The sequence below is a fragment of the Ictidomys tridecemlineatus genome, chromosome 4, assembly GCF_052094955.1.
Source record: "Ictidomys tridecemlineatus isolate mIctTri1 chromosome 4, mIctTri1.hap1, whole genome shotgun sequence".
NCBI lineage: Eukaryota > Metazoa > Chordata > Mammalia > Rodentia > Sciuridae > Ictidomys > Ictidomys tridecemlineatus.
Genome location: NC_135480.1, coordinates 189,629,586 through 189,642,743, shown reverse-complemented (window position 1 = coordinate 189,642,743; position 13,158 = coordinate 189,629,586). Strand labels below are relative to the sequence as shown.

The following is a 13,158-nucleotide window of genomic DNA, read 5'->3' as shown; positions in this document are numbered from 1 at the left end:
ATGACTAGGAGTGGGCAAAAGGAAACTCTTTGGAGTGAAAGAAATGTTCTAATTTGATCTGGGTGGTATTTATATGGGTGTATACATATATAAGAATTTATTAATCTAGGTACTTTTAAGATTTGTATTTTTATTGTATATACACTATACAATCAATTAAAAAAAAAAGACTCAAGGTAGAGGGCAGTCTAACCCTAGAAACAATCTTCATCATGAAACCATATAATGTTTGGAAAGTGAATCCAAATTGCATTTAAAAACCTATGCAATTTGTAAAAAAGCAAATAGTTCCTTATAGGAGGAACAGGAACTTGAAATAAAAGTGCCTACCCACATTCACTGCCTGGCACACTTGTCTCACTAACCCAAACACTTGGCTCCTTGAAGGTCATGCAATGGCTTGAAGCCCTCCCTTCTAACAGGTACCACTACTTCTTTGGTATTATCAGTCAGTCTTTTCTGAATACACAGACAGCCCAGCTATTTCCAAAATCCCCCTCACTTTTGTATTGGTTTTCCCCAAAATAGTTCCTGTAATAAATAGTGATTCAACTCATAATGAAAAAGGAAGGCTCTAAATTAATTTGCCAAAGAACTATTCACTAGAAGCCAATTCATAAACAGATCGATTCACTATGACAAATTTATACATTTTCACTTTTTCAAGACGTCAGTGAAATTTTAATAGGCTCACTTTCACATTCATTCATAGTTGCATTTAAAAACCTATGCAATTTGTAAAAAAGCAAATAGTTATAGAATGATCTTACAAATATAAACTTGAATATATTCCATAAATGTGAATATATTCTTTATAATGATTATATTCATGAATATATCCTCCTTATGAATATATTCATGAATATATTCTTCTTTGCCCTGTTGGGAAAACTTTTTAATACAGTTTAAAATTAATGAATATGAATATATTCATGAACATTTTTATAACTTTATATTCATATTCATGAGCTATGTTCTTGACCATATTGGGACATTTCTGAACCTAGTTTAAAATTTAATGAATTTCAATATATTCGCTAGGAATATATTCATATTTTCATCAGCATAAATTCATATTTATGGCCTGTATTCTTGACCATACTGGAAAATTTTGAACTCAGTTTTAAATCTGATGAATATCAATAGACTCATTAAGAATCTATTTATAAGAACACATTCATAATCCTTACATATATATATATATATTCAAGAAAAGTATACTTGCAAAGCAACTAATTCATTCAATAATTTTAACCTTTGATAAAAGTTTTTTAGGAAAAAGCAGCGCTAAGTAGATCATATTTGGTAACACTTATTTTTGGTAAGCCAGCATACTCTCTTGAAGAAGAGTTTTTATCTTTAAGCACATACATATCAGCCAGGATTTACCCAATGAAACTAACTCATTTAGTCACATACTGGTAGTTGTTATTTCTCAGAAATCATAGGTTCCTTAAATCTTTTTCTTGTTTTTTAACATACTAATTTGGGATGCATCTAGGACTAACACCTTCCCCACCCCATCCCCATGAACTTAGGAAATTCTGTTAGTTCCATCACATTCTTATCATGCTCTACCTTCAGCTAACATTTCTGCTGTACCTTTTTAGCGTTATTTTCCATTAGATATATTTTTTCATTTAAGTCTGTTCATTACAGAAAAAGTTTGTTACCCTACTATAGACTTAATCTTTAAGTTCTCCAACTCTGTTCTTCAAGATTGCTTTCCTGGTTCTTGACCCTTTGTATACCCACAGAAATACTAGAATTAATTCATTGATTTACTGGACACAAATACATGTACACACACAATTCTCCTATAATGGATTGGGATAACAGGACCTATAGATATAAGGATAATTTCTATCTTTAAAGTAGTGGTAGAGCATATCCCAAGATCTACAATTTCCTGGTCCTCACTATGACTTGGGGTCCAAAATATTCATGGGAGAGAAGGCCTAGTATCAGTTTCTCTTATACTCACTTCCAGTAGAGCTACAGACTTCATTTACATAAAAATGCTCTTGGAAACAAGCAGTCCATTTACAGATAGTGGAAATGAGGAAAGAAAAGAACCAATTCCATTATGCTCTAATGTTCACAAATCCCTCCTTATACATAACAAGTATGACACAATCTACTAAAGCCACAAATGAAGTGAGAATTGACTCTGATAATTTTGAAAATTTCTCAACAGTTAAAAAATTGTCACAAACAGCTAACAAATATGTGTTCCAAAAATCATCAGAGAAATCCAAATTAAAAGCCCAGTAAGATATCACCTCATACCTATTGGAATGCCTATTTACCAAAAAGATGAAAGGTAACAACTGCTGGCAAGGATGTGGAGAAAAGGACACCCTTGCACACTGTTGGTGGCAGTATAAATTAGCAGTCATTATGAAAACAGTAAGGAGGTGCCTCAAAAAATTAAAAGTCTAGGGCTGGGGTTGTGGCTCAGAGGTAGAGCGCTTGCCTACCATGCATGAGGCACTTAGCATCACATAAAAATAAAATAAAGATGTTGTGCCCACCTATAACTAAAAATTAAATATTAAAAAAATTAAGAATCTAACTACCAGCAATTCTATATCTAGGTACATAAAAACAAACAGACAAAAATAGTACATTTAAGAGAATTAAGTACCATCACATTTACTATAGCACTATTCATAACAGTCAAGAAATGGAAACAACTTAAGTATCCATCAATTGATGAATGGATAAAGAAAATATCGTATATACAACCAATGGAATGTCACTCAGCTCTAAAATAGGATATTCTAGCCAGGCATGGTGGTACATGCCAGTAATCCCAGCAACTCAGAGGACTGAGACAAAAGGATCTCAAGTTTAAGGACAGCCACCTCAGCACTTGGCAAGACCCGACTCAAAAAATAAGAAGGGCTGGGGATGTAGCTCAGTAGAGGAACACACCTGGGTTATAACTTTAGGAAGTTATTCTAAAAATAAACATCAGCAACTACGGAGGATAGTGGTGAATGCCTGTAATCCCACAATTCATGAGGCTGAGGCAGGAGGATCATAAGTTTGAGGCCATTCTGGGCTACTTGGTGACCTCTGTCTCAAAATAAAATAGACTGGGGTGTAGTTCAGTGGTAGGGCACCCCTAGCTTCAATCCCCATACTAAAACCAAAAGCACAACCAAGAAACTTTATATAAAAACATTTATTGACACATTGTTTAAAATAGTAGTAAATGGGCTTTCAAGACACCGCTGTCGCCTGTAGTCATTCTCTGTTAACCATGGTCAATCTCACTGTGTATTTCAACATCACTGTCGATGGACAGCCCTTGGATCATGTCTCCTTCAAGCTGTTTGCAGACAAAGTTTCAAAGAGAGCAGAAAATTTTCATGCTTTAAGTAGTGGAGAGAAAATATTTGATCTTAAGGGTTTCTGCTTTCACAGAATTATTCCAGGATTTATGTACCAGGGTGGTGACTTCACACACCATAACGGCACTGGCAGCAAATCCATCTATGGGGAGAAGTTTGATAATGAGAACTTCATCCTGAAGCATACAGGCCCTGGCATCTTGTTTATGGCAAATGCTGGGCCAAATACAAATGGTTCTCAGTTTTTCATCTGCACTGCCAAGACTGAGTGGTTAGATGGCAATCATGTGGTCTTTAGGAAGGTGAAAGAGGGCATGAACATGGCAGAAGCCATGGAATGCTTTGGGTTCAGGAATGGCAAGACTAGCAAGAAGATCACCATTACTGACTGGATAACTCTTAACACATTTGACTTGTGTTTATCTTAACCACCAAACCATTCCTTCTGTAGCTCAGAAGAGTACCCCTCCACCCAGTCTATTCACCATATCCCATATCTTTGCGTTCTCACTGCAGTTCCATATTTTCCTTATTTCCCTCCCAAATCCAGCTGGATTGCAGAGTTAAGGTCATAATTATGAATAAAAACCAAATGACAAAAAAATTAAAATTAAATAACATGGTATTAAGTAGAAACTATGTATTGTAGCATGACAGAGAGAGTGAAAATGCAGGTTATATATACATAAATATAGTCATATATAAACTATATATGTATATATATCCATACACATATATTTCATAAATCTGGAAGGATATACTTAAATTTGGAGGTATAATGATTTGGTATTAGAAAAAAACAAAAATACTCATTTAAGATTTACATTACGATGTTTCATTTTATATAACTGTTTCTCAATTTTGAAAAAGTTTTGTTATACTTGTTTTTAAGGACTACTTTGATTGCCATTATTAGGAAAAGATATTACACTTTTGCACAGTTCTTGATCATCCTTTTAGTGTACTGATAACTCCCACTATGAAGAACTCATGGGCATACTAGAGAAAGGTACACTAGCCTAACAAAGCATACTGTGCACAGTGGCTCCAGGAACTAATTCCACTAACACCATGAAGTGAGACTGACTGACTGCCGACCCAGTTGTTAAATGTTGTAACCCTAACTCGAGAGCAGGGCTATCAAATACTGTGGTAACCCCTGTACTGTTTATACACACATCAGAATGTTCTAATAAAACATACCACTTCCAGGAAGCAGTCAGAGAAATGATCACTTGAGTCCCTAATTTTTTGCATATCATGATACTTCCCAGTCACAGAAAGGTAAGAGGTAGGGTACTGGCCATTAGGGACAAGGACCAGTTTAGAAAAATGATTTTTTTCCTGTTTTAAAAACACAGTAATAACAACAATCACCTTTGAATATATTTTTAAATGCTCAGTTAAAAATAAAAGTGTTGTTTATTTTACTTTAAAAAAAAAAAAAAGCTTTACTAAAAGATTTAAAATACATCTGCCCAGGGGGATTACAAGTTTGAAGTCAGCTAGGGTAACTTTGCAAGACCCTTTCTCAAAATAAGAAGGGCTGAGAATGTAGCTCAGTGGTTCAGTACCCCCTTGGTTCAATCCCCCATCCCTTCCCCCACAGATGCATTTGCCTTTAACTGTACTACTTTTGCAAATTATCTTAAGTCTAGAATATCTTTTTAGACTATAATTGTCTATTTATGACCCAAGGACATACTGAGACCCAAGCCTGCAAAAAGCTACTCTGCAACTTCTAAACCTGAGTCATGAATTCAATTCACCTCCCCCTTATCACCAGAAGCTCAAAAAGTAGAAGCAGCTAGACAATGCTGGGTATTTTTAATCTAAACAGGCTCCCCAAGGTATCTATTGAGGCCATCAGTCCCCTATGAGAGGAATGTGAGGCCATCCCTCAAAATGAGGTTGAAGCAGCCTCAGCACCCGGGCTTTGCTCACTGGGCTTTAGGATGCCCAGATTCCAACTCTGCCCCAGTTGGGCAGAAATTAGTGAAGTCAAGTTTTCACTACATCAACAATGAGTGGTTAACTCTTTTACTGTGATCCATTTGTATATATATAACTGAATTGAAAATCCATTTAATACAGATTTTTTAAATTAAAAAAGGTATAAAACTTTAAGTGTTATTATAAAAATAAGAACTGGCTCACTCGTCAATAATTCAGAAAATCAATCTGAATGATGGAATTTTTTCAAAAGACCTTTTAACTTTCAATATCTAGAATAGAACAAACAAATTAGTACCTGTTGGAAAGCCCTGCAGAATATAGTTCTTTTCCCATTTAAAAAATGCCTATCTTTTCCTCACTAAACAAGTAATGGATGCCAATTTATTAGAAAATAGAAAAATATCAAAGATATTCATTGTTAACATTCTGGTATTTTTCTTTCTAGTATTTTATTTGTACTTGGGACCACATGTTCCTTTTAAACAAAACTGTAATCAAATTAAATATTACTATTTACATTCTATTAGTTTATGCGTTTTCTATGTTGTTGCACAATCACGTTGCTATATATTATTTCATCCACTGTAACTCAGAATAAATGAATATAAAATATATAATGGAATTATTGACAGTTTCATAACAGTCTGAAATGTTTAGTTAGAGACAAACATATTAAGAATTCCAGGCTTCTAAAAGCTAAACTTAATTTCTGGCAAGCATGACTGGTAATTACAACCAAAAGCCAAATATTATGGAGTCCTTTTTTTAGACTAAGCAGTTTTGCCACTCAGCATGTATAATCACTGAAACACTTCCAGCATAATGATATCTGTTCAGCTGCTGGCAACCATAAATGTTTCTGAAAGCTAAAGAAATGTGAAAATTCTCTAATATGACTTGCAAAGTGAAAGTACATGTGAATGAATTTCAAGTATAAAACTGTGATCATAAACACTATGGTATTCAGAGAAAAATTCATAATCATATATATTTTTCACCTATGAGAAATAGCTATGCAAATCATCATAAAAACAAAACCCAATATTGAAAAAATTTTAATCCATACTAGACCTAGTTCATATAAGCACAAAGTATTTTCAAATTCTATATGAAATTATTGAGGGTAAATCATTTGAATTTGAAAAATAGTTCAAGACAAAGCACCTTTGTCTTGACAATTTTAAGAACTACTAGTATGGTATTTCACAAAATAAAAGGTGTCACTTAATTTGGGTTTGTCTGATATTTTTCTCACAACTAGACAGGAATTAGACAAAAATAGTACCAGAAAATAAAAAAGTACTCAAAAGATAAACCAATGGGAATATCACAAAGGGACATAGGGAGTCAACAAAAGAGCTCCCAATGACTAGAGCTAGAACAATTTGAGCAACAAAATATTGGGTTCTAACCCAAAGTATATGATAAATACCTGTGAATTTTATTGATATGAATAAATGATTAATGAAATAGGGGGAAAAATCAGACCAATCCACTGAACACAAGAATTCCAATTTATGTAGATACTGCCTCCTCAAGAAGGTGGGGCACCATTCCTTATCCCTTTGGTATGGGCTGCTCCATCCAAAGAGCAAAGTGGGGGCGGAGAAAGAAAACAGTGTAAAACATCTGATAGATACCACCTCAGTCAAGTGATAAGGGCATCAGCAGTGATAATTCATGATGACATCACATACCATCACATACCATCACATATGCGGTGATAAGAGCATTTAGCTGAGTGCTGTGACACACACCTGTAATCCCAGCTACTTGGTGGGAGGACACTGAAGCAGGAAGATCACAAGTTAAAGTTCAGCCACAGCAGTTTAGGAAACACTGCCTCAAAAAATAAAAAAGGTGGGCTGGGGATGTGGCTCAAGCGGTAGCGTGCCCGTCTTGCATGCGTGCGGCCTGGGTTCGATCCTCAGCACCACATACAAACAAAGATGTTGTGTCTGCCAAAAACTAAGAAATAATAATAATAAAAAAAAAGGTCTGGGGATGTAGCTCAATGGTAGAGCACTTGCCTAGCAAAAGTAAGGTCCTGGGTTCAACTTCCAGTTACCCCCAGACCGCCAAAAGGCGTTTTATCACTGTAGTCTTACAGTTAAGAACCCATAATCCCTGTCCAGGTATGATAAACATATCAGACAAACCCAAATTGAGGGATGTCTTATATTCTGTGGAATAGTTTACAAGTACTCCTTAAAGCTGTCAAAGTCATTTAAAAAAAAAAAAAAGGTAAGTCTGAAAAACTGCCACTGTTCAGAGAAGCCTAGGGTATGGTGACTAAATATAAGATGGTTTTGTGGATGAAATCCAAGACAGAACAGGGATACAAAGCAAAAATGAAAAATACATAAATAAAGACTTCAGCTGATAACAATGTATCAATATTGGTTCTTTATTTGTAACAGACATCTCACATTAATGTAATATGTTATTAAGGGAAACTGAATATGGGGCATGCAAGAACTCCAGCTGGCCTTCCAACTTTTCTGTAAGTTGATCAAACTACTCTACAATTTGAAGTCTATACATTATATATATGTACATATATACACATATACATGCATATTAAACTGATAGATATTCAGGCATAGGTAGATCTCACACACACACACATCCCTCAGTTCCAAGAGGGCAGGGATACTGCTTTGTTCACTACTTTGTATTCACAATTAGACCATCTCCTAGCACTCAATAAACACTTTTGGCACAAACAAGCATGTTTTATGACACTGGTTTTATTTCAATACTTCCTCATTATTCCTTTATTTCTATAAATCTACCAAAAAATGTTATGAAGAAAAAGTATTATCTAATTCTGGTCAAGAAATTAGCAAATGTTTGTGTTGGTGGGTATAGCTCAGTGATAAAGCATTGCTTAGGATGTCCAAATCCCTGGGTTCAATCCCCAGCACTGCCCCTGCAAAGGGCAAACATTGATTATCAGAGTCATTCAACCAACATTTGTTATATCTTCACCACAATCCAAAATTGACACTGGGTGCTGGGGACTCAAAAAAAATCAAAACACACACACAGTTTAATTGTGAGGAAGGAAGTTGGGAGGCTGGCTAATACACAGATGATAATGATAAAAAAAACGATTGAGTGTGAGATACTTGCTTTGGGTATCCTGGGATAGTATAGCAGGAGCATCCAGCCCTGCATAGGATGGTAAATAAATACCAAGGACTCAAGAGCAAAGAAAGGCATGTGGGCCCCAAACAACTGTTGTGTGGGCAGACAGAGTAGAGCTCAGTGATGGGTGGGACTGAAGAGATGTGGTGGCATGCTGGTACACCAGGCCATCAAGAGGCCTAGAGAGTCACTGGGGAATGTTTTTTCCCCACATTCTTTTTTTATTGGCGCATTATAGTTGAACATAATGATGGGATTTATTGTTGTCTAACATGTATTTATTGTTAGACAACAATAAATCCCATCATTATGTTCAACGATAATACACCAATAAAAAAATTATATATAATTATCTTTATAATATAACAATATAAATTGGCTAATATCACTCCCCGATACTTTCCCCACTCCAGGAACAGTTTTTAAGAGGGCAGTTTGGAATGGTTAAGATGGTGACTTCAATTGATCGCATCTCTGGGGCAGGGATTAGGCAGAATGATCAATATGAAGTTATGAAAGCAAAGGTGTTCAACTGCGATACTGATGAGCTAGAGATGAGAACTATTTTAGGAAGTAATAGAGGCAACTAGGCAATTATTAAATGGCCATGCCTCTTAACTCATTTTTACATTTTATCTCTTTCCCTCTTTAAACAATTCCCCTCACCGCAGACAGAATTATCTTTGTTTAAAATACTTTTTTTAGTTATAGATGGACATGATACCTTTATTTTTATTTATTTATTTTTATGTGGTGCTGAGGATCAAACCCAGGGTCTCACACGTGCTAGGCGAGTGCTCTACCACTGAGCCACAACCCCAGCCCTCTTTTGAAAACATAGAGCAGCCCATCTCAGCCACAGTGAAACCTGTCAATGGCTGCTCATTATCTTCCAAAATTAAACTTAGTGTAGTCTCTTAAAAGCAATATAATCACATTCCTGCTTTCTTCACCTTCATCCTGTGTTATCCTCCTCCAGCCATATTCTGTTCAATTCCTTAAAACTATCAAGCTCCTTCCTGGTTAAGAGCCTAAAATATTCTTTTTCTTATTCTATAGATCTCAGCCTACATGTTACCTCCCAGGAGGCCCAACTAAAGAAAAGGTATCTTTCCTATCACACCAATCACTCTCCATCACAGCACCCTCTTTGTACTTAAAATAATCTGCAAGCAGAGTTGATTCTTGTTATGTGGGTTAGTTATATTCCACAAAGTCACTGCAAGCCCTTTAACATTGCTCCTATGAGAAATCAGAAATACTTTACCATTACCAAGTAGTCAAATACCTTATCATTGCTCCTGGAGGAGGAAATCGAGGGTTAGATTCTTGCAAATCTCTGATCATATCATGTTTCTATTTGTTTGTTTGTTTTTGGTTTTTTGGTAGTGCATTCTGTCTATTTTTATATGGTGCTGAGGATCGAACCCAGAGCCTCATACATGCTAGGTGAGAACTCTACCACTAAGGTACAACCCCAGCCCCCACCCCTAGTCCTTTTTTTTAAACTTTGAGTTAGGTCAACTTGCCCATGCTAGCCTTGAACTTAGGATCCTCCTGCCTTAGCCTCCCAAGTAGCTATAGGATTACTGGCATGAACCACCACACTTGGTCACATCATTTTTTTGACAACTAATCAATATATAACCTAGTTTTGTGTGTGTTTCTGCTTAAAGATGTCTTATTCAATATACTATATATTACTGGTTAACACTAAACTCACAGCCAAAAGCATTGTAACAGATGCCAGAACAGAATTTATCTAAACAAACATTTTCTACATAAGGCACATCATAATCTTCTTGTATTCAGAACACTAGAATTCTTTAGCAGTGAAGCACTTGGGGGCCACTGTAAACAGCAGAATCACTTAAAAAAATTACTAAAATGCAAAAACACAGAATTAATCCACAAAAATATTAGTTTACAATATGAGAGCTAACACAAGTGTTGTCTTGCTGTAACATAGCTGAGAATGTATGTATGAGATCAGTCAGATTTTTCAATACTTTGCCCATATCCAAGAATGACTGCAGAAGTGCTGCGAGTACTGACTCTGGAGTTACAAATTAATTTTAGTGAATAGGTGGATTCATAAATAAGGACTCTGTAAATAATGAGGGTCAACTGTATTTGATAACCATTATTTGCTTTATAATTTATAAACCCACAAGTTCAAGGGACTGTCTGTCCTCTTAGCATCTGACATTCAACAAATATTTGAGAATAAATAAAAAGTATAAATGCACAACAGGAAGGTTGATATATAAGCCTAAAGGTCAATAATGGGAGAAGTTTAAGATAAAATAAAGAAGCTAAATAATCATGGATGTGGTTAATTTCTGGAAAAGAATCTGAACAAGGTACAAAGATAAAAATTATAGGACGGTTAGGTCAGACCTTTATGAAAAGATGATTCCTAAGCTGAGAACTGAGAAATGCAAAGGAGCAAGTTATGTGAAGCAGAGTATATAGAAATTCCAGGCAAACAGAACAGCAATGTGAAAGGGCTGAAATAGGAAAGTGTTCTAAACACTGTCTATTTGAAAGTTAAAATGAAAAGCTGATATATAACATTGTCTGAGTAACTATCACAAACTCTCCTAGGCTTGTAGAAGAAGTAACTTCAACTTGTTAAGCACACAGAGTAGTCTAAGAGGGTTTACTTCTGAAAGCCTTGTTTTTAAAACAAAAACAACTTAGATAACTACATAGACATTACTATGGTTTGAATGTCTGTTCCCTCCAAAACTTGTGTTGAAGCCTAATTGGCAATGTAACATTATCAAGAGGTGGAATCTTTAACAAATGATTAGGCAAGAGGGCTCTGTGGATTGATGCCATTATAAAAGGGCAAGTTTGTCCCCCTCTCTCACCCTCTTGCTTTCCACCATGTAGTGATATAGCAAAAAAGCCCATGCCAAATGTCAATATCTTATTACTGCACTTCCCACCCTCCAATACAGTGTGCTAACAAATTTATGTTCATTGTAAATTATCCAGTTTCAGGTACCTTGTTATGGTAGTACAAAATAGACTAACAAACATACCAAGACCTGGCAGTCATGAATTTGATGGAGCTGGAGAATTCATCAATGGGGGTACACAAGAACAAAGAATGTTGGCTGGGGTTGTGGCTCAGTGGCAGAGTGCTTGCCTTGCACATGTGAGGCACTGGGTTTGATTATCAGCACTATATAAAAATAAACAAACAGTGGTACAGAATAGAGGACACAGAGACAAACCCACATAAATACAGTTATCTCATACTAGACAAAAGTGCCAAAAACATTCAAATGGTGCTGGCAAAACTGGAAACCCATATGTAACGAAATGAAATTAAACCTCTGTCTCTCACCCTGCACAAAAATCAACTCAAAGTGGATCAAAGACTTGGGCACTAGAACAGAGACCCTGTGTCTAACAAAAGAAAAAAATAGGCCCAAATCTTCGCCACATCAGCCTAGGATCTGACTTCCTAAAAAAGATTCCTAAGGCGCAGGAAGTAAAATCAAGAATCAATAAATGGGATGGCTTCAAATTAAAAAGCTTCTTCTCAGCAAAGAAAACAATAATGTGAAGAGAGAGCCTACAGAGTTGGAGAAAATCTTTACCACATGGACCTCCAATAAAGCATTAATCTCCAGGAGATATAAAGAACTCAAAAAACTTAACACCAAAAAATCAAATAACCCAATCAATCAATGGGCTAAGGAACTAAACAGACACTTCACAGAAGAAGAAATACAATTGATCAAAAAATATATGAAAAAGTGTTAGAGAAATGCAAATCAAAACTACTCTAAGATTTCATCTCACCGTGTCAGAATGTCAATCATCAAGAATACAGGCAACAATAAATGTTGGCGAGGATATGGTGAAAAAGGTACACTCATCTATTGCTGGTAGGATTGCCAATAGGTGCAACCACTATGGAAAGCAGTATGGAAATTTCTCAGAAAACTGGGAATGGAACCACCATTTGGCCCAGCTATCCCATTCCTTGGTTGATACCCAAAGGACTTAAAATCAGCATACTATAGTGATGCAGCCACATCAATGTTTATAGCAACTCAATTCACAATAGCTCGACTATGGAACCAACCTAGGTGTCCCTCCATAGATGAATGGATAAAAAAATGTGATACATACACACACACACACACACACACACACACACACACACACACTCTCAATGGAATATTACTCAGCTTTAAATAAAGGATGAAATTATGGCATTTGCCAGTAAATGGTTGGAGTTGGAAAATATCATGCTAAGCGAAATAAGCCAATCCCACAAAACCAAAGGCCAAATGTTTTCTCTAATATGGATGCTAATTCTTGATAAGGCAGGGGAGCACTAGGGAAGAATAGTGTTACCTTAGATTAGGTGAGGGAAGTGATGGGAGGGGAAGGAAAGGAATGCGGGGATAGGAAAAATAGTAGAATGAAACAGACATTATTACTGTATGTATACATGTGACTACGTGATCAATGATTCTGCAACATGTATACTCAGAAAAATGAAATTATATCCCATCTATGTATAATATATCAAAGTGCATAAATGTGTTCTACTATCATGTATAACTAAAACAAATTAAAAAATTTTTAAAAAGAATTACAAGGAAAAGATGAAGAACAAAAAATAAACAAAATAAAGATATTATGCCCATGTGTAATTTAAAAATAT

General features: G+C 35.7%; 2 protein-coding genes across 6 annotated transcripts in view; one reads left to right on the top strand and one right to left on the bottom strand.

The window, feature by feature from the left end:
• Positions 1–13,158, bottom strand: part of Kiaa1958 (KIAA1958 ortholog) — a 139,847-nt gene that overhangs the window by 91,354 nt on the left and 35,335 nt on the right. The gene's annotated exons all lie outside the window — the stretch shown is intronic.
• Positions 3,266–3,787, top strand: LOC101955501 (peptidyl-prolyl cis-trans isomerase A). The gene has a single exon (XM_040283821.2). It carries the CDS (start codon positions 3,269–3,271, stop codon positions 3,785–3,787), a length of 519 nt encoding a protein of 172 aa, XP_040139755.1. The 5' UTR covers positions 3,266–3,268.